This window comes from Microplitis mediator, chromosome 2, assembly GCF_029852145.1.
Source record: "Microplitis mediator isolate UGA2020A chromosome 2, iyMicMedi2.1, whole genome shotgun sequence".
Classification (NCBI taxonomy): domain Eukaryota; kingdom Metazoa; phylum Arthropoda; class Insecta; order Hymenoptera; family Braconidae; genus Microplitis; species Microplitis mediator.
Window position 1 is genome coordinate 3,496,024 of NC_079970.1, and position 26,553 is coordinate 3,522,576.

Below are 26,553 nucleotides of genomic sequence, written 5' to 3' on the forward strand. Positions count from 1 at the left end.
CATAAATATCTATATGTAGTTTATCCACACGTATGCGTCTGATAACAAATCGGTTTTGACAAGTGTTCAAGTGTAACGGGTTACAGTGTAATGCATTTTGTGTTACCTCTAGATTGCAAAATAAAAAAAAATCAGAGAGAAAGAGAGGGAGATATCTATTACAAATATATATGTCACAGTACTTAGCAGACTTCACCCCGTCTTTGTTACTATGCAACTCCTCTTATTCTCACAGCCTCTCTTTCTCTCTTTTGAGGCTCTATTCTCTCTTGTGGTGTTCTCTCGCCATCTCTTCCTATTCCATTCGTGGATCGTGGACTCGTTCTCCGTAGGGGATACCAACTTCCTTCCCCTCTGTACCCGAGGACCCTCCGCCATCTCGTGGCGTTTGGTCGATACACGTCACACGCACGTTCACTTTCTATTTCTCTCTCTTTTTCTCTCCTCTGTCTCTCTTTATCACTTCTACACTCTACTCTTTCAACAAACTCGCAAAAGTCTCACGAGCTTTTACAAGAGACAATTCTCATTTTTTATCTGTTTTTTTCATAATAGTCATACTGTTCTTTCCAGTTATTTTTTGTACTTCATACTTAACAATTGCAACATTTTCAAAAAATTAATTAGCCATATTGTAAGATAGTACACTTAATTTTTTAACCTTACGGATAAAAGATTCAAAAAACATATTTACGTTAATTAACGAAATTTTTTTTTTATTTTAATTATACGTTTATTATTAACGGGAGTTAAATGAATGAAGAAATCACCCGCTAAGATATTGAAAAGTTATAAATAACTTCAATACATTTTTTCTTGATAACGTTCTATTCGAACTAAAAGTATGTTAATGTCCGCGATTCAATCATCAATATTTTATTAACACTATTGAGTTTTAAAAATTATATGTAAATTTATTATTTAAATAATTTAAAAATTTTTAAATCCGTAGCGCAATTTCATAAATTTATTTTCACGCATAAATTTTAAAAATTTATTTTATTTACCGCATATTTTACCAAGATAAAACGAATTTATATATTTAAATTATTTACAACGGATTATTATTAAAATAATAATTAGAAACTTATTTTTTTTTTGGTGAATTAAATAACTCAAGAAATTATTTCCTCAATTGTACCGACATTTTCTCCACAGTTTAGATATATAATTCTCATTAACACTGGTTCTTAAGCATAATACACCAGTATTCACCTAAATATATAAATGGAGAGTAGAAATACCTCGGAAACTTTGAATAACACCCATTTATTTTACCACTTCAATTAAACAAAGTTATTTATTTTTTGAATATTTAAAATTCATTTATTAACTTCACTATTAACTTGTCCAAGATAAACAAAAAAAATATATTTGCATGGAATGTATTTTTTGCAAATATAATAAAAATTAATAAAATAAATCTAGCAGATGAACAAACGGTAAATATTTAATATTCATTTGGAATCTCGGCGGGAATTTAATCTCCGACACTAATGATTTTTAAATAAAAATCAATCGTTCGATAAATTTTATTATGTATTGTATATTTTACATACATATATACATTTTTTCTTTTTTTTTATCATTTTCCATCATAGCCCAGATCGGAGAATTATATTCAAATTTATTGGAAAGTGATAACAAAAAAAGTACCGAGTAAATTCGTTGGGATTTTTTGAGTATATTATGTTACAACGCTGATAGCACGAAATAGAGTTGCCGTATATGTTAGATAGGAATAGAAGCTGCGGAAACCTTGAAAAAAAATAAGAAAAAATATCGTATAGAGTTTGGGTCCATCCGCCTCTTGGTCGTCATTTCGCTCCCCTTTCTTTTCCACTTCAAATCACCGAGTCAACCATTACATCCCTCGTGCAGTATATGCTTGTATGCTTCAACTCCTCTTATCCATCTCATTCTTACAAATCCTTAGAGAGGAGTGTACTTTGTTAGGTATTGTATGAGACCATTTATCAAATTCATTCCATGTTTTCTGCGTTTCTATGTGCCACGACCATTTTTTTTTTAGAAACAAATAGGTCCAGGACATTTTATTACGCTGCCCATCAACTCTTCATATACATTAGGGTGACGATTATTTCCCTTATTTTTTATCAGTCCCGTCCCAAAATAGCTTAATTATCACTTGAAAAATGATAAAAAATAGTTTTATTTTTTATGACTATTTCGTGTTTCAATTCCATTGAACGCTCATTAAATATTACGCAGCCGCTGTAAATTTTTCAAGGCTAAATTGAGAAAAATCTTCCCTCTGTTTGAGCAGCCTTTCAATGTTGATATTAACTCATCAAAATTTCTGTGTGTTTTCACCTTTCAGACAGAGCTAACGATTAATTTCAGAAGCGTGAATTATTTTAACCAAATTTTTTCGTCGTAAGGAAAAAAATATAAAATTATCATAATAAAATTAAATTTGCATTTACAATAAAAACAGAAAACTTATTAATCACGATTTTTATCGATCAACAAGCATTTATTTACGAACTCAAAGTGAAAGTAATGAGAAAAAACATGCAAGTAATTCACAGCCGAAAATAAAAATTCTTAAAATATTTTTTTAATTGAAGACGGCAAATTAACAAACAAACTTTTTATTTATTTTTCAAAGGTAACTCTATCAATAAATGCTTGAAAAAATTTTTCCGATAGAAAATTTCAAAACTAAAATAAACAACAACCATTTTTATGTTTTTTAAATTCTCTGAGATCTCGAAAAATTGTTTTACTGCCCCACTATGTATACATATATGTAAGTTTCTTAATTGAATATTAGTGAAGATATTTTTCGGTAGAATTGACAAATTTCGAAAACCAGGGAAATAATTGTCACCCTACTCCACATACTTATTTATTATTTATGATGATTGTCATTATTATTGTCATTCGATTACGACTGCTATACATATTTTAATTGTACTCGGCTGTTGAAGAAGATTTAATTTTAATAGCACTTATATTATTGACGTTAATTGAGTGGAAATTCAAAGCAGATTGATTTTCATGATTATCTTTTTTTTTTTCTATTTTCGCTTGAATTATTTTTCAGTCATTGTTATTATTATTATCATTATTATGCCGAATGTCATATACGGGAGGGATTGCCACACTATTTATTTCTTTTTACGCGATGGATTACATACATGTGTGCAGTGTATTCTCAATAATTCCTATATGATAAACCATATATGGCGCGAGAGAGTACGGCGCACACCAAGCTCTACCTTCGTGGCGATCGATTCGCAACACAGGGGCGTAACCAACATGATCATATAAGAAAATTTACCTTTATGTGTATCGATGAATATTTATAGTAGTATTAACAATAACAATAACTATTAAATAACCCGACTTCATAAGTCACCAAAAAAATTTATCACTAAAGAAGACGAATTTTTTTATCAAGTTTCCGTAACTTTTTTGGGAATGTTAGATTATAATATAAAAGAAAAATTTTATAAGACTTTTTAAAATAAAAATTACGGAATCACCGAGAGGAAAATATATTAAGAGTGAATAAGAAAGAATTTTATATGTAAGTTATTCTTCATTTCATGCAGCCTTTGTGTGGAAGAATTTAGTGTGAAAAGTTTTACCGCTTTTTTTTTAAAGATTTTTTTTTATTCCTCTGAGCAGTAAAGACATTTTTTATCGTATAAAAAATAATATAAACGTTATATTACCATTTTATCAAATTCTAGATTTTCATTATTAATATTATGTATTATTTTCAATCATCATTAATTATATAGTTTATACTGATGGCTGTTCATTGGATACGAAAACACATTTATCATACTTTTGAATGAAAACATAGAGCTGTTGTATTTTTTCAAATTTATTATTTCCTAGAGATTTCAAAATCATTAATAGAAACATAAAAACTATTTTTTGATTTGAAAATTCAAATGATTAAAAAAATATATGATTTTCTGGTACATTAATAAACTACACAGAAATATTTCATGGTATCAAAGAAAAATAGCCGGGTCCATATCTTTTTCGAAAAAAATTATTATTTTTACTTTACAAGGCTCAGGCAAGTGCCAATAACACGGCCGCAATTTATAGGAGCATTTTTCAAAAAAATAATAAGATAATTACATTTCTTATCAATATCAAATCTCCTGAAGTTGATTATAATGATTAATTTCGGCATGAGATGATGTTTTTCTCAAAACTTTAATAACTGGCTCTTGTATTTTAATTTAATTTTTCGCAATATTTTTAATTATTTAATTTCACATAAACTCGGGTGCTTCGCATATTAAATGTTACACTTTTCTTTTAAACTTTAGTTCAGAAATTAAGTTTAACGTAATTATGAAACATGTGATGAGTAAGCAAAGAAGAAAATGACCGAATTCACTAGCTTTGTTCAATCGAGTTAAAAGTTCTTGAAAGTTGTAAAGTACATCGATCGTAATAACAAAAAAACTTCAAACATATGTATTAAATTATAAATTTCATGAAAACCCTGACGATTTATAGAAACTTGTTAACTTCCGAGTTTTCAGCGATTCAATTTTAAAAATTTTGAGATTCATAAATACAAGACAAACATTTATTTCTATAACTAGGTAATGAAATTTAAGTTTAAAATTTTTCATTTACAATTTATAAGTTGATGAGTTTAGAATCTCCACTTAAGCCATGAAAAAAATTAAACGATAATGGAATTATTTAACAAAGTACGAGTTTTGGTAGTTGTATACCTGTGAAAACCCTTGGAACCTTTTCGGGCGTAGCTATATATTATACATTATGTTTGAGATTTACAATTTACAAGTTTTGAAAGTCAATAATACGAACTCCAAAGTCCACCTGCATTGGATCTTAGTACGTCATCGTGATTCTTAGAATTCTTATCGTAAATAACAGATATATTTTCAAAAGTGAACAGGAACTTGTTGCGAAACTTTTACCAATAAGCTACAAAATTTTAAATCGAAATGTTGAAATAAGAAAAAATATATAAATACAAATTCAAGCCAATATGCAAAATTACATGTTTTGTATAAATTCAAATTTTACATTTTACATATACTTATCTTCCTCATTCTTATACATTCATAAATCTCACTAATAAATTTATGAATAAAAAAAATTTGAATAGCAATAAAACCCATTTTTATTTAACTCAAAAAAACAATAAAATGTAATAATAATCCAGCATAAATCTTCATTATTTTCATCACAACTTGAGCAATAATTTTTCAATTCTACTTCCATATCATTTCATATATATGCTGTATTATATATACCTTTGATTTAAAACATTCGCTAAAAAAAAATTTATTACTTTTGCGCGGATTTTTTTTATCGCCCTCGGGAGTGTTACATAAAAAATTTAAAGCTCTCCATATGTGACATTAATTTTTATTATTTGTTATACTTTTTTGCGTTAATATTTTCATTGCTTTTACTTGTTTACATTTAAAGTTATAACGTCAAACATTGAAGACTCTTGAGTAAAAAAATTTGAACAGCCATTAAAGATGTCCAAAAAATTTCAGGATTATCGTCGTATAAAAAGGGCCAAAAACTGTAATTCAATATTACGCTTTTCATGAAAACCAACAACAATAATAACCACAGTGATAAAAAAAAAAAAAGTATTACATTACTAAATTGGAAATTCAAATCCTGATGTTTTTGTACGGGTGTTATTGCTATTTTGCTATTTACTCCAGCTCTCATCTTCTATATTCTCTACATACTAGGTATAGTAACGTGCTCTATTCTATACATCCACATATATATATATATATATTTTAGTACACATACATTCATGCAAATACATACATACACATATATAAGCCAAATGTATAGAAGTGCCGAGGTAGCAACCCCTTTGATAGTAGTAGGGGCAGTTATCGATTCTCCCTGCGACCACTTCCCTCATCGCCGCGGTCGGGTTTACTGGACTTCCGGATAAAGGTCTAGTTGAAGAAGGCTTTTTATTTTAAATGTGCGACTGCAAATGACAGAAAACCCAACTGAAAATAATAATAATAATAACAACAAACCCCTGAAAAAATAACTCGTGAGCAGAGTAAAATAAAAGAAACTCCGTTTCAACCCCTTTGGTTTTTACTTATTTTTTAATTTTAATTACAAGTTGAGAAAAACATGCGAATGACACAGTAACTCATTTATTAACTTTTAAATAAGAATCGACGGCCGTATAATATAACGTAACGACAACGGGCTATACCAAGAGGAGAGGGGAAGTGGATAAAGAATGAGAACAAGAGAAACCACGAGATAATGAGGTTACCAGTTTACTCACTTGTTATCGATCCAGCTGTCTCGTATTTAATTTACAACAAAATTCACTTTTTAACCCATGAATACTTTATTTATGAATAACTAAACCCACTCATTGAAAAATACCGTTTGGTAATTATGTAATTTAGCAATTAAACCGTTTAATAATCCATTTAGATTTATTTTTATCGGGCATATTCATTAATGGACTAGGTGCGGATATTGTTTATTTTTCTTGTTTGCAATAATAACACTATTTATTTTTTTACATTACAGAGGCTTCACCAGCGGACGTCGCGGATGGAAGAGGAACACGCGTCGAGGCGAGCCCGATCGGTCGTTTTTCGTTGCCGACGGCGAGCAAGATAATGGTCGCCTCGACGCACAATCACGGTGAACTAACTTTGAATCAACAGCAACAACAATTTCACTATCAAGATAAACATCTCAGTTATTACACAAACAACAACAATAATAATAATATTAATAACTACAGTAATCATCATCAAAGCCCCGTGTGCCGAAGCAGTCAATCGGCTCAAGACAAACGCAGCCGATTGTCAAACGTAATAAACAATTTGAAGCGCAAAGTACCGGAATCTGTTGTAAGCCGTGATTCCGTTAAAACAATAGACAACGAAGACCGAAACAGCGTCGAGAGAAATCTCGAGACACTGGAAAAATACGTTATGACTGTACTAAATGGAGTAATAAAAGACGCGGAAACGGAGGGCCGCGTTGGCAGTGGAGGCATCAATGGAGTGATTGAAACCGAAGACTCCAGCAGGTTAAAAGCACCTGCTGACTCCAAGGAGCAGGTTAGAATAATTGCTGATGAGAGTGATGGAATAAATTCTGTTGGTCGTGAGCCGAGTAAGCCCAGCGCTGTCGAACCGGCAGTGCCCGATGGAAATAAAATAGCAGATAAAAATGATATATCTGGTAGGAAGGAGGGAGAGGAAAATAAAATCGAAGATGTAGGTACTAGTTATTGCGAGTTTAAGACGAGTAAACTGTCCGAGGGTAGTAGAGACACTGAAGTATCCGTTAAAACCAAAGATTTAAATGTATCGTCGTCTTCGCCGTCTTCTTCTTCGTCTTCGGCCTCGTTAAATGTTACTGCAGCTGCTACTAAGACACTTGATGTTATTGAGTCCAGCTCAGATAACCCAGACGCTGATACCGCAATACTGAAAGCAGTAACATCGAAAGATAATGCTGATCCAGCGGATCCAAGTGAGCATCAAACAGGTGTTAAATTTTTCACCAATAAATGTAACTTTGTATCGAGTGAGGGCATTAGAAGTATATGCCGTGATTTGTTGAATGATTTATTGAATGATATTGTTCAGTGCGAACATTCAATAGATAATCATCCGCCGCAGTCGGTAGGATCACTGGGTTTCCATTGCAGTTTGCCGCTAGACAAAGTTGCGCCTGTTCTTAAATTCTGCGAGCCTGATGGATATCCAGCGTCATTACAAATATCTCCAAAGTCTTCTATACCCTCTTGTATTCCTACTCCCAGTCCTACTCCTACTCCTACGCCTACTCCTACGCCTTCTTCTTCAGCTTCCCCAAGTTCAACTTCGTCACCTGCGCCATCAACTTCTCCTAAGTCAACATCACCAACAGTAAGACATTTATGTCTCTACTGTGACCGTAAGTTTCTATCGATTTCACTGCGCCAGCGGCACACCGAACGCGTTCATCAGCTTAAAGGTGTTGGAAGACGCAGCGAGCGAAATTCACGTAAGAGCAGTCAAAGCTGTCAATACTGTACCGATAAGTATAGCAGTAGTGGTTCTGGTGACAACTTAGAGGGACTGTTTCAGCATATGATTACGTGTCACTCAGATAAATATCATGCTTGCATTCAATGCAGCACCAGGTACTCAACAAAGGAAGCACTAAATGTACACACCAGAGATTTTCACAGTAATTGTAATAGCAGTGGTACCGTAAATGTCGAAAGAACAACCTCTTCCTCAGAATTATTGGACAGATCAAAAGACGTTGCCACTGTTAAAGAGTCACTCTGCACTCGAGATTTGCCAGAGCAGCAGACTCACCAGTCATACGATGACAAAAGACGTATTGAAATGTCTTCTACAACTGCCACCACCACCACCACCACTAATACAACTACTACAACAACTATTGCAACCACTAGCACTGCTCCAACTTCAACAAAGTTAAATATATTTCCACGTCTGCTGGCTAATAAAGACTTCAGTAACCCAGCGAGTCCCGAGTTCGACAGCTCTTTTTACAGCAGTGTAAGTTGTAATATTCGTGAAAATCTTCTTCATCATATTGATGGTAAATTACTGAGTAATTCTTCAATTAATGAGACTAAGCAATTGCCCCCTCAACTGCCTCAACCTCCACCAAATTCTCAGTCTCAGTCTCAACCTCAGACTCAATCCCAGTCTCAACAGCATTACCAAACGTTCCATGAACCCGTCAGTCAGATCCAGTTTCCCATAGACATTTCTCTGACTGCAGCCACGCCTGTAGACAGCAAAGAATATTCACCGAGCGACAAGTGTGAAAATTCCATCAGCAAGTATGCACAGAAACCCGGTAAAACAAGTCGCTCGCACCCACGCAGAGTTTCGTTTGAAAAGTACAACTTCCCGAGGAAGTATGACGGCAAAGAGCAGTGGACTTGTTCGATAAAAGATCTCAGCAAGTTTGACATCTATACCCAACTGACGTTACGTAAAAAGCAGCAGGTAATCAAGGAAAAAATTACACAAAACAGACTGTCTATTCAACAATCTAGCTCGTTGTCTATGAGCATTACTACTGCGAATGCCATCGATCCCGGGCAGACTGATTTCAAGGAGGATCCGATGATTGAGTCCAGTGATCCGGATGCCACGACACGCTTGACAGAAGATAAAACTGTATCCAGTGCTGTTAGTATTGATGCTATTGATACAATTGTTACTGATGCAGACACAGTTAGCAAGGAGTCTGATAAAAATTATCATTCGATTCTACATTCAAATAATTTAAATTCTGTTAGTACTGAAACGAATACGGGTACGAATACGAATAATAAAAAATCAAGTACTACTGAATTTACTCATGAGTTTAGTAATTTTATAAAGTTGAAGCGGTGGGATGAGTGTCCAACTGAAGCGGGCAAGACCGATGAAATAGTGTATGCAGAGCTTACGGGCGAATGGTCAAGACCACGAGTTTATATATGCGGCGCTTGCTCTTCGAGATACTTGACTTTAAAAGAGATTGAAGATCACAAACTACTCGCCCATCCCCATGTCTGGTGCTCTCATTTTGAATTTACTGGCGATCAACGTGAGCTTTACAAGCATTTATTTTTACCTGGACACAGTTCATCTTCTGCTGTTGGAACTCCGACGACTTCGACTTCAGCGAAGGCCAAAAATCTCGCAGTTGATGATAGGGTTTGCACAAAATGCTCTAAACTCTGCTCCACACTGTCGGAGCTTCACAGACACATGCTGGAGTGCGGCGGCGACCAGGCCTGGTTACTGGGTCTCTTTGGCAAAGGGAAGAAAAAATGCAAGTGGCGGCCTTTTGGCAGCCGTAGCAGGAGGCGCCGACAACGAGGGATGAAGAGAAACATACAGAATTCACAGACGACGAGGGTCAATCAGCCAAGGGAGAAACAACCCAGTGGTCCTAGAGTGCGACCGAGTGATCGTAAGCTATTTATTATTTATTCATTACACTTTTTTTTAACAAAGTTAGTTTTATTTATTTATGGCGAGCGTTTTATTAACAATTACTTGGGTATTTAAATGTCACTTATCCTTTTAATTTTTTTTTATAACGCAAAAAAAAAATTGTGAGAAATTGAAGTACGTTTTTATTTTATAATTTGTGAAAAATAGTACGGTGTATTAAAATCACAAGTTGATATCATATTTCTTGCTGTGAAACTCGACAACTTTTAAAAGTACCTCGAGCACTTTAATGAAAAAAAAAATTTTTTACATTAAAATAAAATTAGTAATTTCTCTCTGTCAAATTCTTAACTTACACAGAAATATTTTATATTTAAATAATAATTGTACAAGATTACAACAAAGATAAGTTTAATTAATTTTATAAAAAAAACATATATATTTATGAATATAACATGAATACTAGAGACTGGGGCTTCTATAGAATTATATTAATTAATAATTTATTACAAAAATAATTTTAACGAAAAAACTCCACCGACTAAAAGAAACTTTTCGATAAATTTTATAATCAGAGATCAGATCCTAAGATTTATTTTTCCTCTTCAATTTCACCGGGTTATCAGCTATCTCTAAAAAATCCATACTTTTTACTTTGATAACCGATAACTCACCTCTGGTCGCTCCTATCGAAATTTAAAAATCTGTTTTTAATCCTAAACATGTCTCTAAGACCCAGAAGTAGTTTTTCTACCAACAATCCAGTATCTAAATTTCTGAAAAAATAAGTCTGAATTTTTGATCTTTGTTATTTTTTCACCAATTTTCTACTTCTAAATTACGCCAGTGGTTCATATTGATACGCTGGTATGTAGAGCGATCAATCTAAAAAAAAATTTGACAGCTGTCATGTATCGGATCTTTTACATTAATAAATTTTTCACAGATCAACACGTAAAAATCCAATACATTAAATCTAACAGTACACTTACAGCCAACATTTACACTTAATTAAAATAGTTTAAATAAAATATGAAGACACAAATTTATTTTTTAGATGAGAGTATCCAGAAAATGTTAGCAAATTTACCACCCAAGAGATCAACACGTCGAGACGTACAGGAAACAGCACAAAGCAGACCACGAAAAGTAAGATTAAACAATCACGTACCCTCTGTTTGCATCTACCGATTAATTAAAATTCACTATTCTATTGGATAAAAAAAAATAAACAAGTTAAAATTGATAGGATAACAGCCTTGCGCAACGCGCGAGTAAATATAAGTCGAGTATTGATCAGAACAGCCCCGTTTAAACGTGCTTACGTACATATGTAGACATATCCTGACTTGAATGTTTAGTAGGGCAAATAATCCTACACCTTTTTTTTTTCTATTTGAAATTGTCACCTTTAAAAGTTCCATTATCACCCGCTCATTCAATTCCATGAATTCTATTCAAATTGTATTGTTATCCCTTCATTCTTATCCTCAGTTTTCTCCTCATTATTTATTTTGAATTAATTTAATTATAGGTCCAGACAAGATCAAAACTCTCGGCGGACACTTCGAACACGCGTCTATCCAGCAAAACGGTCTTGCGAAATAAGCTACTGAAGAATGCTAAATTATTTCAACGCAAGCGGTGTCGCGGTGATAATATAACTGCCGCAATAGAGAGTGTTATTAGTAATTACAAGTCTACAGATGCTGTAACCAATAACCTTGATAACAATAATGAAAATAATAATAAACAACAGTATGATAATGACGGTGAGAGTAGCAACGGTAGAGGCACCAGCATTAGCGGATCTAAAGAATTAAAGGAGACGGAAAAGTTTGAAAGTTCACCCGAGTCGCAACGTCGCACATCCGCGGCCGTTCAAGTCGACAAGAATGCGAAATTAAATAATCGATCTGGGGAATTTGCTGGGCGAGTTAGGGTTGTTAGTAAAAAGAAAAATGTTAAAATTAATTTTAAACGTACAAATGCAGCTTTTAAATCAACTGTCGCTTCCTCGAATATTACAAAACAACAACAACAAGTACAGACGGCTAATCAAACAAACAAGATTAAAGGTACATTAAAGAGATCAACTATTAAAACTACTACTGCTTCTGCCAACAGTTTATTGACACAAAAAAATGATACTATTAAATTACGTAAAAGAAAAACGGCAGATCCGAGTTTATCGCACGCATCGATTAAAGCTAAATCCCAATTACGTAGTCAGGATGGTAAATTTAAACGTGATCCTCAACAAAGTACATCGTTACGTCGGGGATCCTCGAGTGTTTCAGTGACTTCTGAAACTAGTAACAGCCCTCGGATTCAACACAGTGATTCTAGTTCATCACTTGTTACGCGATCCCGTGTTAAAACAGTTGTAGGTAACAGTGATAAGAAGAAAAATTTTTCTAAAAATGGAGAGCTGGTGAAAAGAGTCACCAGAGTGTCTTCCGATGATAAAATGCCCACCTTGGAGGCTGACGGCCTGACGACTGTCAAGGCGACAGAAGCCGCCGAAAAATTGTCCGATCTTCCTATTTTGTCACCAATCACTTCAACTTCTCGTAACTCCCGAGCTAAAAAATTGAATTCAATGTCCAAAAATAATAATGTGTTGCGTAATAAAAATAAAATTAATAATAATAATAATTCTGTTAAATCAACGGGAGCAAGAGGAAGACAAAAACAAATAGGCGCTAAAAAGATGAATAAAAGTGTTGATAGTTGTCCGGGCAGTAGTAATAATAATAATAATAATTATAATAATAATAATAGTAATAGTAATAGTAATAGTAATAGTAATAGTAATAATAATGAAAGTAGTAGTGAGAAAGTAGAATTAACGGTAGAAGAAAAAGACGACGCGAGTTTGAAACAAGGCCGGGATCGTAGAGTAAGAAAAGGGAAGTCTCTTTCACCAAGAGTTTCCTCAGCTACTACTGACGACAAAGATGATTCACTTGTAAAGAGACAGGATAGTTCTTTGGAAGACACCAAGTTTGCTGAAGACGAGTCGTCTGCCAGCGGTGACATGAAGAAGAACTCCAAGGCCTTGCTCGTCGGTTCCGATAAAAAAAATGAAATAAACAAAGTCGAGTCACGTAAAGCACGACAGGAACGTCGAGCGGGATCATTAGAAGAGCTTTCTAATTTGCAGCAAGTGCCGCTTGAAGTTAAAAAACTACTGGGTCCAACGGATGACCTTTTCAGTCAGATAGGTATCACTCCGCCGGTTAAAGTTTTTAGCGGTCGTGGTCGCGGTCGCGGTCGCCGTCGTCGTGGCCTCAATCGTTTTAATGCAACTCGGGTTAATAACAAAATAATTACCCGGCAGAATAAAACCGACGAGATTAATAAACAAGAGTCCGCTGAATTACTTAATAAGACGAGTGATAAAATTGATAAGAGTGTTGGTAAAAAAGTTACGCGAAGTGAGAAGAAGAGTAGCAGCGAAGTGATTGATAAGATAAAAGAAATAATCCATTTACCGGAAAAAATATCTGCAGCTGATGTTGATGATAATAAATCAGCAGAAGTGATTACAAGTAATGACGATAACTCATTGAAAGTAGGATCGGTAATCGGAAGAAGCTTACGACGTAGAAAATCGTCAATTGACGTCGACGCTAGTTCAATTAAAGCATTAGAGTCTACCGCAACGGGTTTACCGACGACAATGGTACCAGTGAAGAGCGTTAATAATTGCGACAAGGAGACAGACAATGAGGGTGAAGGAGCAGTACCGGAAGAACGAGAACAGGAAAAAAATAAAGAAGCCAAGGAGGCTGATGCTGCTGCTGCCAGTGCCAGCGCTGCTGATGATAGCAAGAACGACGACGACTACGACGAGGACTACGAAGACAATGAGAGTGAAGAGAAGAAGAAACTTGTGACAGCTGATTTAGTGAGTTTAAGTTTTGAGCATCTTCAGCAGGAGTCGAGTAACTCTAACATTGACAGCGGGAAAGAAAATTCCTCGGAGACGCCAGTCAACATATCAAAGCCCAAAGTATCCCGGCCTAAAAAGTCACGGGGTTCAAAACGTGATCGCGTTGTCAAGCGAACGTTAAATAACGTAATTGGAATTCTCACTGAAGGCGTTAATATTCCAGTTGAAGTTCAGCAGAGTGTTGTACTTACGGTGCAAACCTCCATCGATAATAATATTAGTCTGAATACTGGCATTAATAATAACAACAATGGTAACACCAACACTAACACTAACACTAATTCCAATTCTAATAGTAATAACAATCATAATAATGGCAGTAATGGTGCGCCGGCTGTTCAAAATAATCGAACGGAATTAGGTGGTGATAATAATAATACCGCTGATAATGCTAACGCAGTAGTAGTGTCTAATAGCGCAGCTAATGAAAATATTGTTGACGATGCCCGTAATATGATTGAGTGCGTTGCTAATGACGGTAAAGATGAAACAGCGAGTCAAGAAATCCAGCGCGATGTTAATACTTCTGATGATAATTCCGAACCGCGGGTCGCTGATACACAAGTCGAGTTGAGTCAAGCTGATAATGCGATTTGCAAATCGAGTACATCTCCAGCATTAACAGCAGCCCCAGTATCGACACCAGTTCCGGTACCAGCAACTGCTAATGCCGAACCAACCAATGACATTATTCTGGATCTCTCAAGACGTAAACCCAGAGGCAAAGGTTCCTTTTTAGAAAAAATAGTATCGAAAATAGCCAAGCAAAAAGACGCGTTGCTGGAGGGCGAAGTTGGTTCATTGCTTGATCATGCGGTTGATGAGCTCAGCATTATTTTAGACGAAGTTGGCCCGACTCTTGAAGCGACAACCACAAGTACAACAACAAACACTGACACAAGTACCGCGGCTGTTAAATTAGCGGGTAAAAAAGATGAAGCTGAAGGATGTGGAGGTGGAAAATCTGCAAGCAGTGATGATAAAAGTTTTATTGATACGGAAAACGGTAATAAAGAAGCTGAGTTTATGGAAAGGGAGCTAGAGAACAAGAATAAGGAACAAGAGATCCCGTTAGTGCTAGAGCAAGAGCTAGAGAAAGATAAGACAGAGGATACTTTAATTATTCGCGAAAGTTTACCTACTCAGGAATCTTTAAATGCTAATCTTTTAGAATCAATTACAAGTAATGATACACAGTGTAATGATACTTTAAAGTCTAATGATAAAGTGATAATTGGTACTTGCGAGGTAAATAAAAAAAAGCGGTCGTTGGAAATTGTCGAGACTAAAAACAAACGCAAGTCTGTTGAAGAAGATGAAATAGAGTGCAATCGTATTGAGGAGGATTTGTGCTTAGCCGATATTATGAAGTTGATAAATAATGCCAAGCGCGAATCATCCTCGGAGGTTGCTAATGAAATAAACGAGGGAATACGCCCGGGTAAGAGAAAAAATATCGACTCGAAAATAAAGGGTGATGATAATGACTACAAAGAGGGTAAAGTTCTCAGTACGGGGGATAAAAGTGATGGAAAAACTGATGTTCTCTATGCAAATAAAAAGACTAAGCTCTGTGATGAAGACAAAGATGACAAAATATTGGGTGAGGTTGAGAATATTAAAGCGGGTTGTGATATAAATAATTTACAAGCTCAGAAGATAGAAAAGCTCGATGATAAAATAATTATTGACAGCGTCAAAGTTTTCGGTGATTTACCGGTAAAGCCAAGTCCTAAACGTAAAACTAAATCCAAAGAATTTATTGCGAGTGATAAATTTAATTTAAATGAACAAGTTGCGCCCAAAGATTCGGTTTCAAATTTAAATACCGCGTCGATTACTGAAATAACTTCAACTTCCATTTCAACTTCGAGTTCTTCTTGTAATATTAATAACTCTGATAATGTGGAAAGTTCAAACGATATTTCATTAAGCATTGATCAAACTATTTTATATGTTAGTAAAGCGGAAGAGTTTAAAATAGATGAGAAGCCAATAAAATCAAAAAAGCGACGCGGCAAAAAAAGGTCATTGGCAAACGAACATTTGCAGTTGCCGGAAGATAAATCAATTGGAGATATTAATAACATGGTTACGGAGCTGACGAAAGAGACCGAACCAGTAGATGAGTCATTAAAAACTCCTGAGGATCAGATTCAGGTTCAGGTTCAGCAAACAAAGACCCGGGGCTCAAAAAAGAAATCACTAAATGACCATTCAGTGGAAGACAAAACAGTTGCTGCGAATCTGCGTAAAAAATCAAAAGAACGACGAGATGTTTCATCTGGGGCTGATAGTAATCAGAATGACGGCAAGGAAAAGTTAATTTCCGAACCGCGACCGCGCGGCCGAAGACCCAAGCGCAAACCCAGTGACGCTGATGTTACTTTTCAAATTCCCGCAGCCAAGGATACTAAACAGTCTAATGACGCCGATAATTCAAATGACACGTTAATTGAACGACGTAAAACTTTGAAGAGGAAAGCTAAAGAGAATGTGTTTTTAATTGAAGATTTACTTGATTTTGGTGATGACTTAGACAGCGACTCGGAGTCCGTAGCTGCGGCTGTCAAAATTTCTCAGGTTAATGACCATAGTTTAGAGGAAGTGAGTAAAGAATCCGATAAAATGGAGACTGGTATAGAAAATAAGCCGACGGAAAATATTGAACTAGTTAAAGTTGATAAAAAAATAGTATCTGGGACTGATGAGACTCTTGAGCTTCAACCAGCGGCTGCAGAGGTCGTCGGAGAAGGAGCAGCAGCAGGAGCAGAAGCAGAAGCAGAAGCAAAAGTAGGAGTAGTAGCAGCAAATGAATCGGGACTAGAGAACCCAGAAAATCAAGTCGAAGATAGTTCGAGTTTGAAAAAACGTGCGTCGGGTAATTTTGCTGTCGTCCATACTAAATCTGGGGAAATTCTTATTGTTGAGAAGAAGAAAAAATTCACAAAGGAAGCTGCTAAATTTTTCTGCGAAGTTTGCACGACTAGTTTCACGCGCAAGAGTTCCCTGAAAAAACATAATTTGTCCCAATCGCATCTGATACAAGTGAGCAAAATTGCCGGTATTGATCAGGAGAATGGTATTAATCAGCAGCAGAATCAACAGCAGCAAGAGGAATCAATGTCCCATGATGACGCCACTGTGTCGTCTATCGATCGCTGCGAAACAGTTACCGGAAATTCAGAAGCTGACGCTTCACAGGCTTTAACTTCGGCTTCAATTACGCAGGAGAATAAAGATAAAGACGATACTGAAAAAACTTATAGCTCTGCTGATGACAGAGATAAAAAAGATGATGAGTTTAAAGAAACACTGCCCGAGGAACCTCTGAATGAAGTGGCGCAACCAGATTTGCCGCAGAGTAATACCGAAGATACTAGTATTAAAGCTGGTAGTTTAAATCCTCCGCTACAAACATCAGATCTTGAGGACGAGCTACTTGATGAAGAGATTTCTAAAATAACTGAGAACATGACTCATGATGAGTACGTATTAACAGATCAAATAAGTCCACTACCCGATGGCACTTCAACGCCATTGAAACAAACCGCAGACTCTCTTTCGGAAGTCCAGCGTAAAATAAATCTCGCTGACGAGCATTTGGATTTAGACTCACCGCCTTTGGCTGATAAAATAATAACTCAAGTACACTCTGATAAAGATACTGATGTAAATGCCTCATTTAATAGCGAGGTTAATAATTTAGTAGATAAACGGGAGCATAAACAGGTAATTAATAATAAATATGACGATGATGTTTCGACTAATTTACTGCCACCCAAAAATAATACCGATCAATTAGTGACGCTTGATAAAATTAGTCTGTTGTCATCAACGGTATTGACGTCATCGCAGTTGTTGACGAGTGATTCGAAACTGAGCTTAGACTTTTCAAATATAACTGAAAAATTAAAGAGCAACGAATTTATAAAAAACAATAAAAATTCAAGTCTGATTGAATTCGATAGCGATGAAGATTCAAGGAAAAGTGTATCTCGTGACATACAAAAATTATTGAGCGCCGAGCAATCAAATTTAGGTGGAGAGTACGAGGACAATGAAGGTGATAAAAATTTATCTTGTGATATCGAAACTAAAAGCGAGGACGTGACTAAAAAGAAGAAGAAGGAAAAGGAGAAGGAGAAGGAAAAGGAAAAGAGTTTAATTGTTGGAATTAATAAAAATTTTGTTGATGATAATGTTAAAGACAACAGTTTTGATTTGAATATTAAGGTGTCCAAGTCGCGAGTCAAGAAGAATCGGGGAAATAAAAAAAATAAGTTTACAGAGGGCAGTAATAACAGCAGCAGTGATAGCGAATATGATAACGATAAAAAAGATACCGCGGGGCAAAATAAAAGTAAAATTGTTAAGAGTGTGTTTGGACGGGTGTTGACTGCTGGGGAGAAGGCTGATAAAGTTAAAGAAGTACTCGATGACTGGGTGTCAAAGTCAGACAGCGATTCGCATGACGACCGGACAAATAATTGGCGTAATTGGAATAATGACAAGAAAAATAATAAATTGGAAAAATCTGGAAAAACAAAAAATGCAACGCAGAATAAAAAAATCGATCAATCAGTTACTGGATCATTGGAGGGAAAGTCATCGTCGTTAATGTCTGAGCACAATGAATTTACGAATTCACGATGTCGGCAGAGTAAAAAACGGGCGGAAGAAAGAATCTCACGAGCATTTGAAGAAGAATCAATACCTTACGAACTGGCGTATGAAATCAGTAAGCATTCAAATTTAGTTAAAAATTCAAAGGATAAAGAAAAAAATGAAAATGTTTATGATTTTATCGAAGAATCAGTAAAGTCATGTGATAAATTAAATAATAAGAGTAAAGATGAATTTATAAATAAAATATTAGCAAATAATGATAAAGCTGATGATAAAAATGATGATGAATTAATGTCAATTAATAACCAGGATAACTGTCTGAAGGATTTAGATGATGATAAAATAAATAAAGCTGATGAATTTTTATTTAATGACACAAATTCATTGGAATCGATTCATACGCGAGTGCCCAGTTGCCCGCGCGAACGTTCTTCAACGCCAGATATGGTGTCACTTACGACACGTGACTCGGAAAATGATATCGAAGCTCCCACTGATATTGACAATGATAATGATAACAACTATGACAATGACAATGACAATAATGACGATGAGAACGAAGAAGAAGAAGACGATATTGTCTGCGGTCGTTTATCGCCTTCTTATGCGAGTAATTTACCCGACAGCTCGCGAGACAGTGAAACAACAATTAGTAAAGATAATAATGAAGACAATGAAGATGATGACAATGAGGATGATGAAAGTATAAAAATAACTAGACGGTGTTCGAGCGAATTTTCCGGGGAAAAAATAATAATACGCTCGTCGAATGAGGAGAGCAGATCGGGTGTGGTCACTATTGCCCCGACGGACGCTATTGAAGACAACGCGTTGGATGTTCCGCCTCAGGAGACTCAAGAGCTCACTAAAAAATCATCACGAGAGGGAAAAGTTTTGAATTTTGATGAGGAATTATTTGTCGAGTGCTGCTCTAGATTGAAAGCTACCACTGAAAACGAATTGAGAGGGGCGAAAAAAATTAAATTGGATCATACGGATAATTACAGCAAAGATGAGCATCAGGATAACAGAAATCGTGCTCACTGGAAGGACGTCGAGAGCCAAAACAGTCTGGGAAGTCTTCTTGAATCCGTTAATCAGGTTCGTACTTTTATTTATCTAGTTTATTATGTAGATAACAACCAATCATTCTTGCACGTTAACTCTAGACATCTATGTATATACAAATAAATAAACGTATAATTGTTTCGCAATTGCTGCATTAAATAAAACCATAATATTAATAAAGATAATTATGGGACATGTGCATGGGTATTGCGCTTTAATTATTTGGTATCATGTAGGGTCGTTATTTATTTTATTAACATATATATTTATATATATATATTTATTTTATTTTTATTTAAATTGCACTTTATTACCGATGTCAATTGATGTTTTGACACCCTCGTATTTATTAAAAATAAAATAGTGATTATATTACTGTGAAAATTTTTCCAGGAACAATGACCAGCTTTAATACTGACATATCCCACAGTATGCATGCAAAAGGTAGTTAATTTCCATTAAAAAATAGAAACAAGTTTATGTTATTCAAGTGTACGCATTTTTATTTTTAATTAATTATTTTTTTTTTTAACTAAATAAATAAATTAATACTTTGTAGTGAAACAAAATTACTAATGCATGCTACTGAACGATTAATTAATTTTACTCACACGCTTTATTGGTTTGCTCTTAGAAGATTCTAATCTGCACCCGACGATTTGAATTATTAATTTAAATTTAAATATTTATAATTTTACTAATGGAAAATGAAATTTAAAAACAAACACTGGCTTGTAAACTAGAATCTTTTTTTAAAATACTGTAGTATTTTTTTAAAAAATTGCCACTTAAAATTAAATCAACACAACAATTGTCGTTTAATTACTTGAGTCTACCGATTAAATAATTAATATAATTTTTTTTGGCAGTTACTTGGCGAGGAAATGTACAACAACCGCGAAAACGACTACCAGAAACGTAATAGAAGTTTGCGAAGCAGCGAGAGACTCAGCCCAGTTTCTGAAGTTCAGACAGACTTTGTACGACCGGAAAATCTTAGTTATGAAGACAGCTTGGACGTCGCTTTCGAGCACAACAACAAACTGAGGGACAAAATACAGCAGCGTATGCGCGAAAGTGAAAATTTAATTGCCACTACATTTGCTCATAAAAACGATACTAATATCAGTACTAATACTCATCCCATTACCAATACCAATTATAATTACAACAATAACGATGATCGTCGTCATCACCATCATCATCATCATCACCGCAATCACCACCATCGGCACAGTCATCGCAGAGACAAAAGTTACGACAATTCTAATAATTCCGAGGCGTTTATTGCCGTCAATGATGATGCTGATGGTTATGATAGAGGTAAAGAGACTAAATCTGTTTCTGGGGAATCGATGGCTATTAAAAATAAAATAGAATCTAATTTTGATGGCTTATTAGACAAAGCATTGTCTAATATACTTCATAATAATGGCAAGCATGATCACAAGTAAGTTCATTTTTAAAAAACTCCGCTGTCTTTTAAATTATTCATAAATATTTTATCCTTTTCTTGAAAACTAATTAAGAGGATGTGATTTTTTTTCTTAACTAAAGAAAAGTATGAAGAATGATGTAAAGTTTAAGATATTTTTTTTTAATTCTTGCTGAGGGAAAAAAAATTTTTTTTTAAATAAAAGTTTATATGGAAATTTATTTAAAAGATAGCGGGTCTTTATATATATATAATAGACAATATAAAAATAATAATTATTTAATTATAAATTTTCAGTGGCTCAACTCCGATGAACGTATTGGCAGAATTAGCATGCGCGCAAGTACCAACATCAACAATATCAGAAGTTAAAATAAACCGAGAAAAATTATCAAAGATAAAAAGTTTTTCACCCTCTAATGATAACGATTGGACAAGTTTACAAAGTAATGATAAAGCTGATAAAGATCAACCAAAGAAACCTCTGAGGAATCCAATTAAAGAACTTTTTGAACGTAAAAATGAACTCAACGACAGAAAACACCACCATCATCATCATCATCATCACTATCATCATCAGCAGCAGCAGGAAAAATTCAGCTCACTGAATTTCCAGAGCGATTCATTTGGATTAAAGCAGCACAATAATAAAAATAAAAAAATAAAACGTCAAGATGATGAGTACCACCACCCATTGATACGTAAAAGTCCCTTTGGCATCGGCATGCAGGAGCGCAAGAAACGACGCGGTGATAAAAAGCGAGTCGATGTACAGAACAAAGTCAAAGACGTTTACGAGTTCGACGACGAGGAAAGTCAAGCGGAGTCAGGATTCAATTCAACGCTCTCGCTCTACAGAAGCAGGACTGAAAAAGCTTACGAAGTTAATTGCATTAAAACAAAAGAAATTAATGTAGGAGATTTGGTGTCCAAGACAATTACTAAATCACTGGACGCTGATAAACCCGCGGACTCGATGGACAAAAGACTTGAGAGTATGATCGAGCGTAAATTTAAAGAAATGGAATCGTCGATACCCAAAACAAAGGGGGCGTTGAAGTCTTTTAATCTTGAAGAAAGGCAGCAGCAGCAGCAGCAGCAATCAATCACCGGACCCATGGACAGTTTTGTAGAACGTAAAAGATCAAAACGTACGGGCGAGTCAACCGCAAAACACAAGTCCAAAAAACGAAGTAAAAATTCAAAGAAACGGTCGCGTAATGCCTGGTATGAGGATGACAGCTCTGATGAATTTGTGACCGCGATAAAGGCCGATGGCATTGGGGTTGGCATATCTAAGAGCCAGAGAACGTGCTCTAAAGGCAAGCAGAATTTGTTCGCCGAACTATCAAGCTCTTCTGACAGCGAGTACGAGGATAGAGATGAGCTTAAAAATTTGTTCCGAGATAGCAGAACGTCTGATGGACCGATCGGGGAAATGGCCGACGGGGGGATCAGTCCGAAAGCCGATGGGGAGTTTAATAAGTCTAATGAAGAAGCGGACGTTGATTGGATCAGCGGCGCTCACTCGCGAGAGGAAAGCAGACATGAGTTCGATAATAAAAAGAATGTGTCCGAGTCTGATATGTCTGATCGACCCTTGATTATTGACGAGCGCAAGGAGAGCGAGCACGACGACGTTAGTGTCAATGGCAATGATAATTATATTTATCACGCCAACAATGATAACGATAATGACAATGATAATGCTGAGGATGATGATGAAACAGACAATCGTTCAGAAGCAGCCTTCGAATTGGATGATTTGTACCGCGAAGACAGCTCCGTTATTGCTTCAGACTCGGACGACAGCGGCAACGATGATGATAAAAATACAGAGATTGAAAAAGATAATTATGATGATGATAATAATAAAGAAAAGAATGAATTTATTCCATTAGACAAAGCCTTGGATTTATTAGACAACACTGATACTGATAATGATGAATCGATTCCATTAGAAAAAGCTCTGGCTTTATTAGACAGCACTGATAATGTTGAAAAAATATTTGATGGATCTGCTGTCGGACGTAGATCTAGATCTAAATCGAAATCAAAATCAAAATCTAGATCAGCTTCACCCCAGGAAAAAATAAATTATGAAGAAGTTGAAAGTAAATTGTCGATTGCTAATGATGATTACGATGACGATAATGATGATTTGGCGGACGATTTACCGGAAAAACTATCGACTAATGAAAAGCCAGAGGAAAAACCATCGGACAATCTACCGCTCCACGTTTTTCTGAGTCGAAAAGTTCAAGAATCAAAGAAGCGTAAAGAAGAGCAGTTGAAAAAATTAAAAAAACAAGAAGAAGAGGAGGAAGAACGTGCGGCTCTGTCGATCAATATGGAATTCCAATCGACGCGTCGACAACGAAAGTGTGCTATTGGTAAACAAGGTCTGTTGGCTGAAATAAGCAGCTCCGACGAGGAATACTATTTCAAAGAGACGGGGAAGCGCGGGGCCAATGATAAAATAGATAACGGGTGCGACAAGTCACGGCGACAAAAGCGCGAGTCCAAGGAGAAAAAGAAGGAGCGTTACATTGAGAAGAAGCACGAGCAGATGATTGCTAAAGAGCAGAAAGCCATTGAAGAGGAAATTTTACGTGAGCTTGAATTAAAGCGAGACGCCAGTAATAAGGAGCTAGATGTTGGTATCGATATTGCTGCTGATGTTGACGCTAATGCTGTTGCCGTTGCTGCTCCTGTTGTTAATAAGGACACCGGGGGCAAAAAAAATTTATCTAAGGACGTTATCAGTGAGGGCGATAGCGCCAAGAGGAAGCACCGAGTGAGCAAGAAGATTTCTGGTGATTTTAAAAGTAATAAAGACAAAGATAAATTCAGTAGTGATACAGAAAATAAATGTGAGAAAAGTACTGAGGTTAAGAAAAATAAAAATAATATTAGCGCTGGTAAAAAGGAATCACAGTCGAGAAATTCATCAAACACAAATTCTAATTCTAATAATAGTAATGGTAATAGCAGTAGCAATAGTAATAATAATAATACTGGTAGTGGTAAGAAATCGGGTGTCAGGACAAATAGGAAATCAGCAAACAAGCGAAATAACAAAAGCACCCATGAAAATTCCCGTGCCAATGGCAGCGGTACCGACGACGAAGAGCTCAGGACCACCAAGTCCTGGAACAAAGTCGAGGAGGGCGTAGGTGTCGCTATCGGGCGGCGAAAAAGGGCCGCCGCGAACCAACTTTACTACTGGTCGAGTTCCAGCGACGACGACGAGGAGTTCATCCAGCCCTCAAAGACCGTCGAGGAAGAAGACGACCGGCAGGAACAGCACGGATGGATCGTCGGGGACTCCCACAAAAAAATGATAACGATGCTGGCCATGGAGAAGAAGCTCAAAGAAAAGCGACGCAGGAGCGAGGATGACTGTAATGGAAAAAGTAAAAATAAAAAACATAGAAATAGTACGTCTTGATACGTGTTTCACGATTAGGTTAATTATTAATTATTAGAATAATTGATTTTCATTTATTAATTAACTCGTAATACTGGTCAGCATAATTATTTAAATCTGTAGGTTCATCTTATCGTTAATTAACTTTACATAATTAGTTTTTTTGGTCCTGTACAGCGATTACATGATAATATAATTATGATAAATTTGAGACTGGTTATTTAAAATATTCAGCAAGTGTAATTTAACAATAAACTGCCAGGAAACGCTTATGAAAAACTTAAAAAAAATTGTAAGCAAACAAGTGTATACTCATGACCGAGATTTTTTCCTGCTTTGCGTCGTGATTTTATTTAAATAAGTAATTATTTATATTGTTTCCTCGCGTTTTAATATAAGTATATATAAGTATATATATATTAATAATTATAAGCTTGAGCTAAAAAATAACTTTATAAATAATAGATAAGTATGAGTGTATTGAGTATCGATAATTAGTTACATTATTTTATTGACAATGAAAATTTTTCATTGGCCACTGAATTTTTCCACTTTAATTAGTAAGAGTAATTTGAGTTCTCTAATGGACAATGCATTGAAAAAAATTTGAATGGGTCCAATTAGAATTTTGTTGTTGGCTTATTTGTGATTACGATCAATCAGGAGTTTATACTTTTTATTTTTTTTTTGAAATTTGAATTTGCGCGGTAAATTTACAAACAAATTAGAGCGGCGTTGATTTGATTTTTTTATTGATAGTAAAAATTAATGCTTGAATGTCCGGTTGCTTTGTGACGAAATTTTTTTGTTTTAGGATCTCATTGTAGTGATTTTTATAATTTATAAGATAGCATAGTAATGATAATTATTATAATTATGAGGTAATTTGAATAGAGAAGCTTATGATGATTAATCTCGACGAGAGTCACAACTTTTTTTGTAAAGTTAGATTTCAATTATTTATTGAAATTAAAATTAAAGAACTGCACATATAAATAAATATATATGGAGATAAATATATATATATATTGAAGAAAAAAATCTTTATGAAGATTTTTCAAGATACGAGTGCTGTTTAAATAAAATTATATTGTAAATCTACTGCCATAATCACATTTACGTCGAGAGCCTAAAAAAAATATAAATTATAATTGATAATTGTAGTTATTAAAATTAGCTATAAGTTTTATGTAAAATTAATAATAAGTAGACAATAGGTTGATATCAATGTGGATTACATTAATTATTATTTGTCTGTAAAGTTTGAAAAATGTTGGCACAAAATAATAATAATAAAAAAATAAAAAACATAACATTCAATGTAAATATAATGTATTTTGAATGTGTCAAGTATGTTTTGTAATATAAGCATTGTGAAAAAAATAAAGATTAATAAGAATATATATAAAGTATACAAATTAATTAATATATCGGGATCGAAGTCCACCTCCGTTTTACGGAGCTTGTTTCCTCATTTATTTCAGGTATAGACGCGTTGCAAAGCCCTACCTCATATAAAAATCTTGTTTAGGGCTTGAACAAGTCTGGTCTCAAGTTCGATAGACGTTAGTGTCTTTTTGATCTTGCCCAAGACCCATATGTAGAAAAAGATACAGGATCAGGGGTTTTGCTCAAGGCACTGGCACCAGAATCTTTCTCAACCGGGTCTTTATCAGACATCCTTAGTCGAAAAATATAATCAAGCGACTTCCGGTGGACGTTAACCGGGGGAGAGATCAAAGAACTCATCCCATTGACATGCGGTGTCTAACCACAGCCACCACGAGTCTATACTTCTGTAGACCAAACACTCGTACCATGTCAGGAAATAGACTCTGGTCAAAATGGGCTTGGAGAAGGCCCCCGTGGCACCAATTCTCTGTACTTAGTCCAGTCAAATGGACCCCCCAAACGGAAACAGGTCCAGCCAGGTCTGATTTTTTGAGATAAGCTTCGGAACATGATTACAAAACATATACCAAAAAATCAAGGTAAAATTTCAATTAGACAGGTGAAAAAAAAAATAAAAAACACTTTTGATTAACGTTTTATCGAAGAATTT

The 26,553-nt window shown here is 35.1% G+C and overlaps 1 protein-coding gene across 2 annotated transcripts in view; it reads left to right on the top strand.

Annotated features, from left to right (window-relative positions):
* The window catches only part of LOC130663803 (MATH and LRR domain-containing protein PFE0570w-like), a 42,627-nt gene extending 16,744 nt beyond the window's left edge, over positions 1-25,883 (top strand). For both annotated transcript variants that reach the window (XM_057463272.1, XM_057463273.1), the window contains 5 exons: positions 6,568-9,987; positions 11,029-11,120; positions 11,506-19,659; positions 20,496-21,076; positions 21,359-25,883. In XM_057463272.1, coding sequence (XP_057319255.1) covers positions 6,568-9,987; positions 11,029-11,120; positions 11,506-19,659; positions 20,496-21,076; positions 21,359-24,512 — 15,401 coding nt within the window. In that variant the 3' untranslated portion in view covers positions 24,513-25,883. The remainder of the gene's footprint in view (positions 1-6,567; positions 9,988-11,028; positions 11,121-11,505; positions 19,660-20,495; positions 21,077-21,358) is intronic.
* Positions 25,884-26,553: the final 670 nt, after the last annotated feature.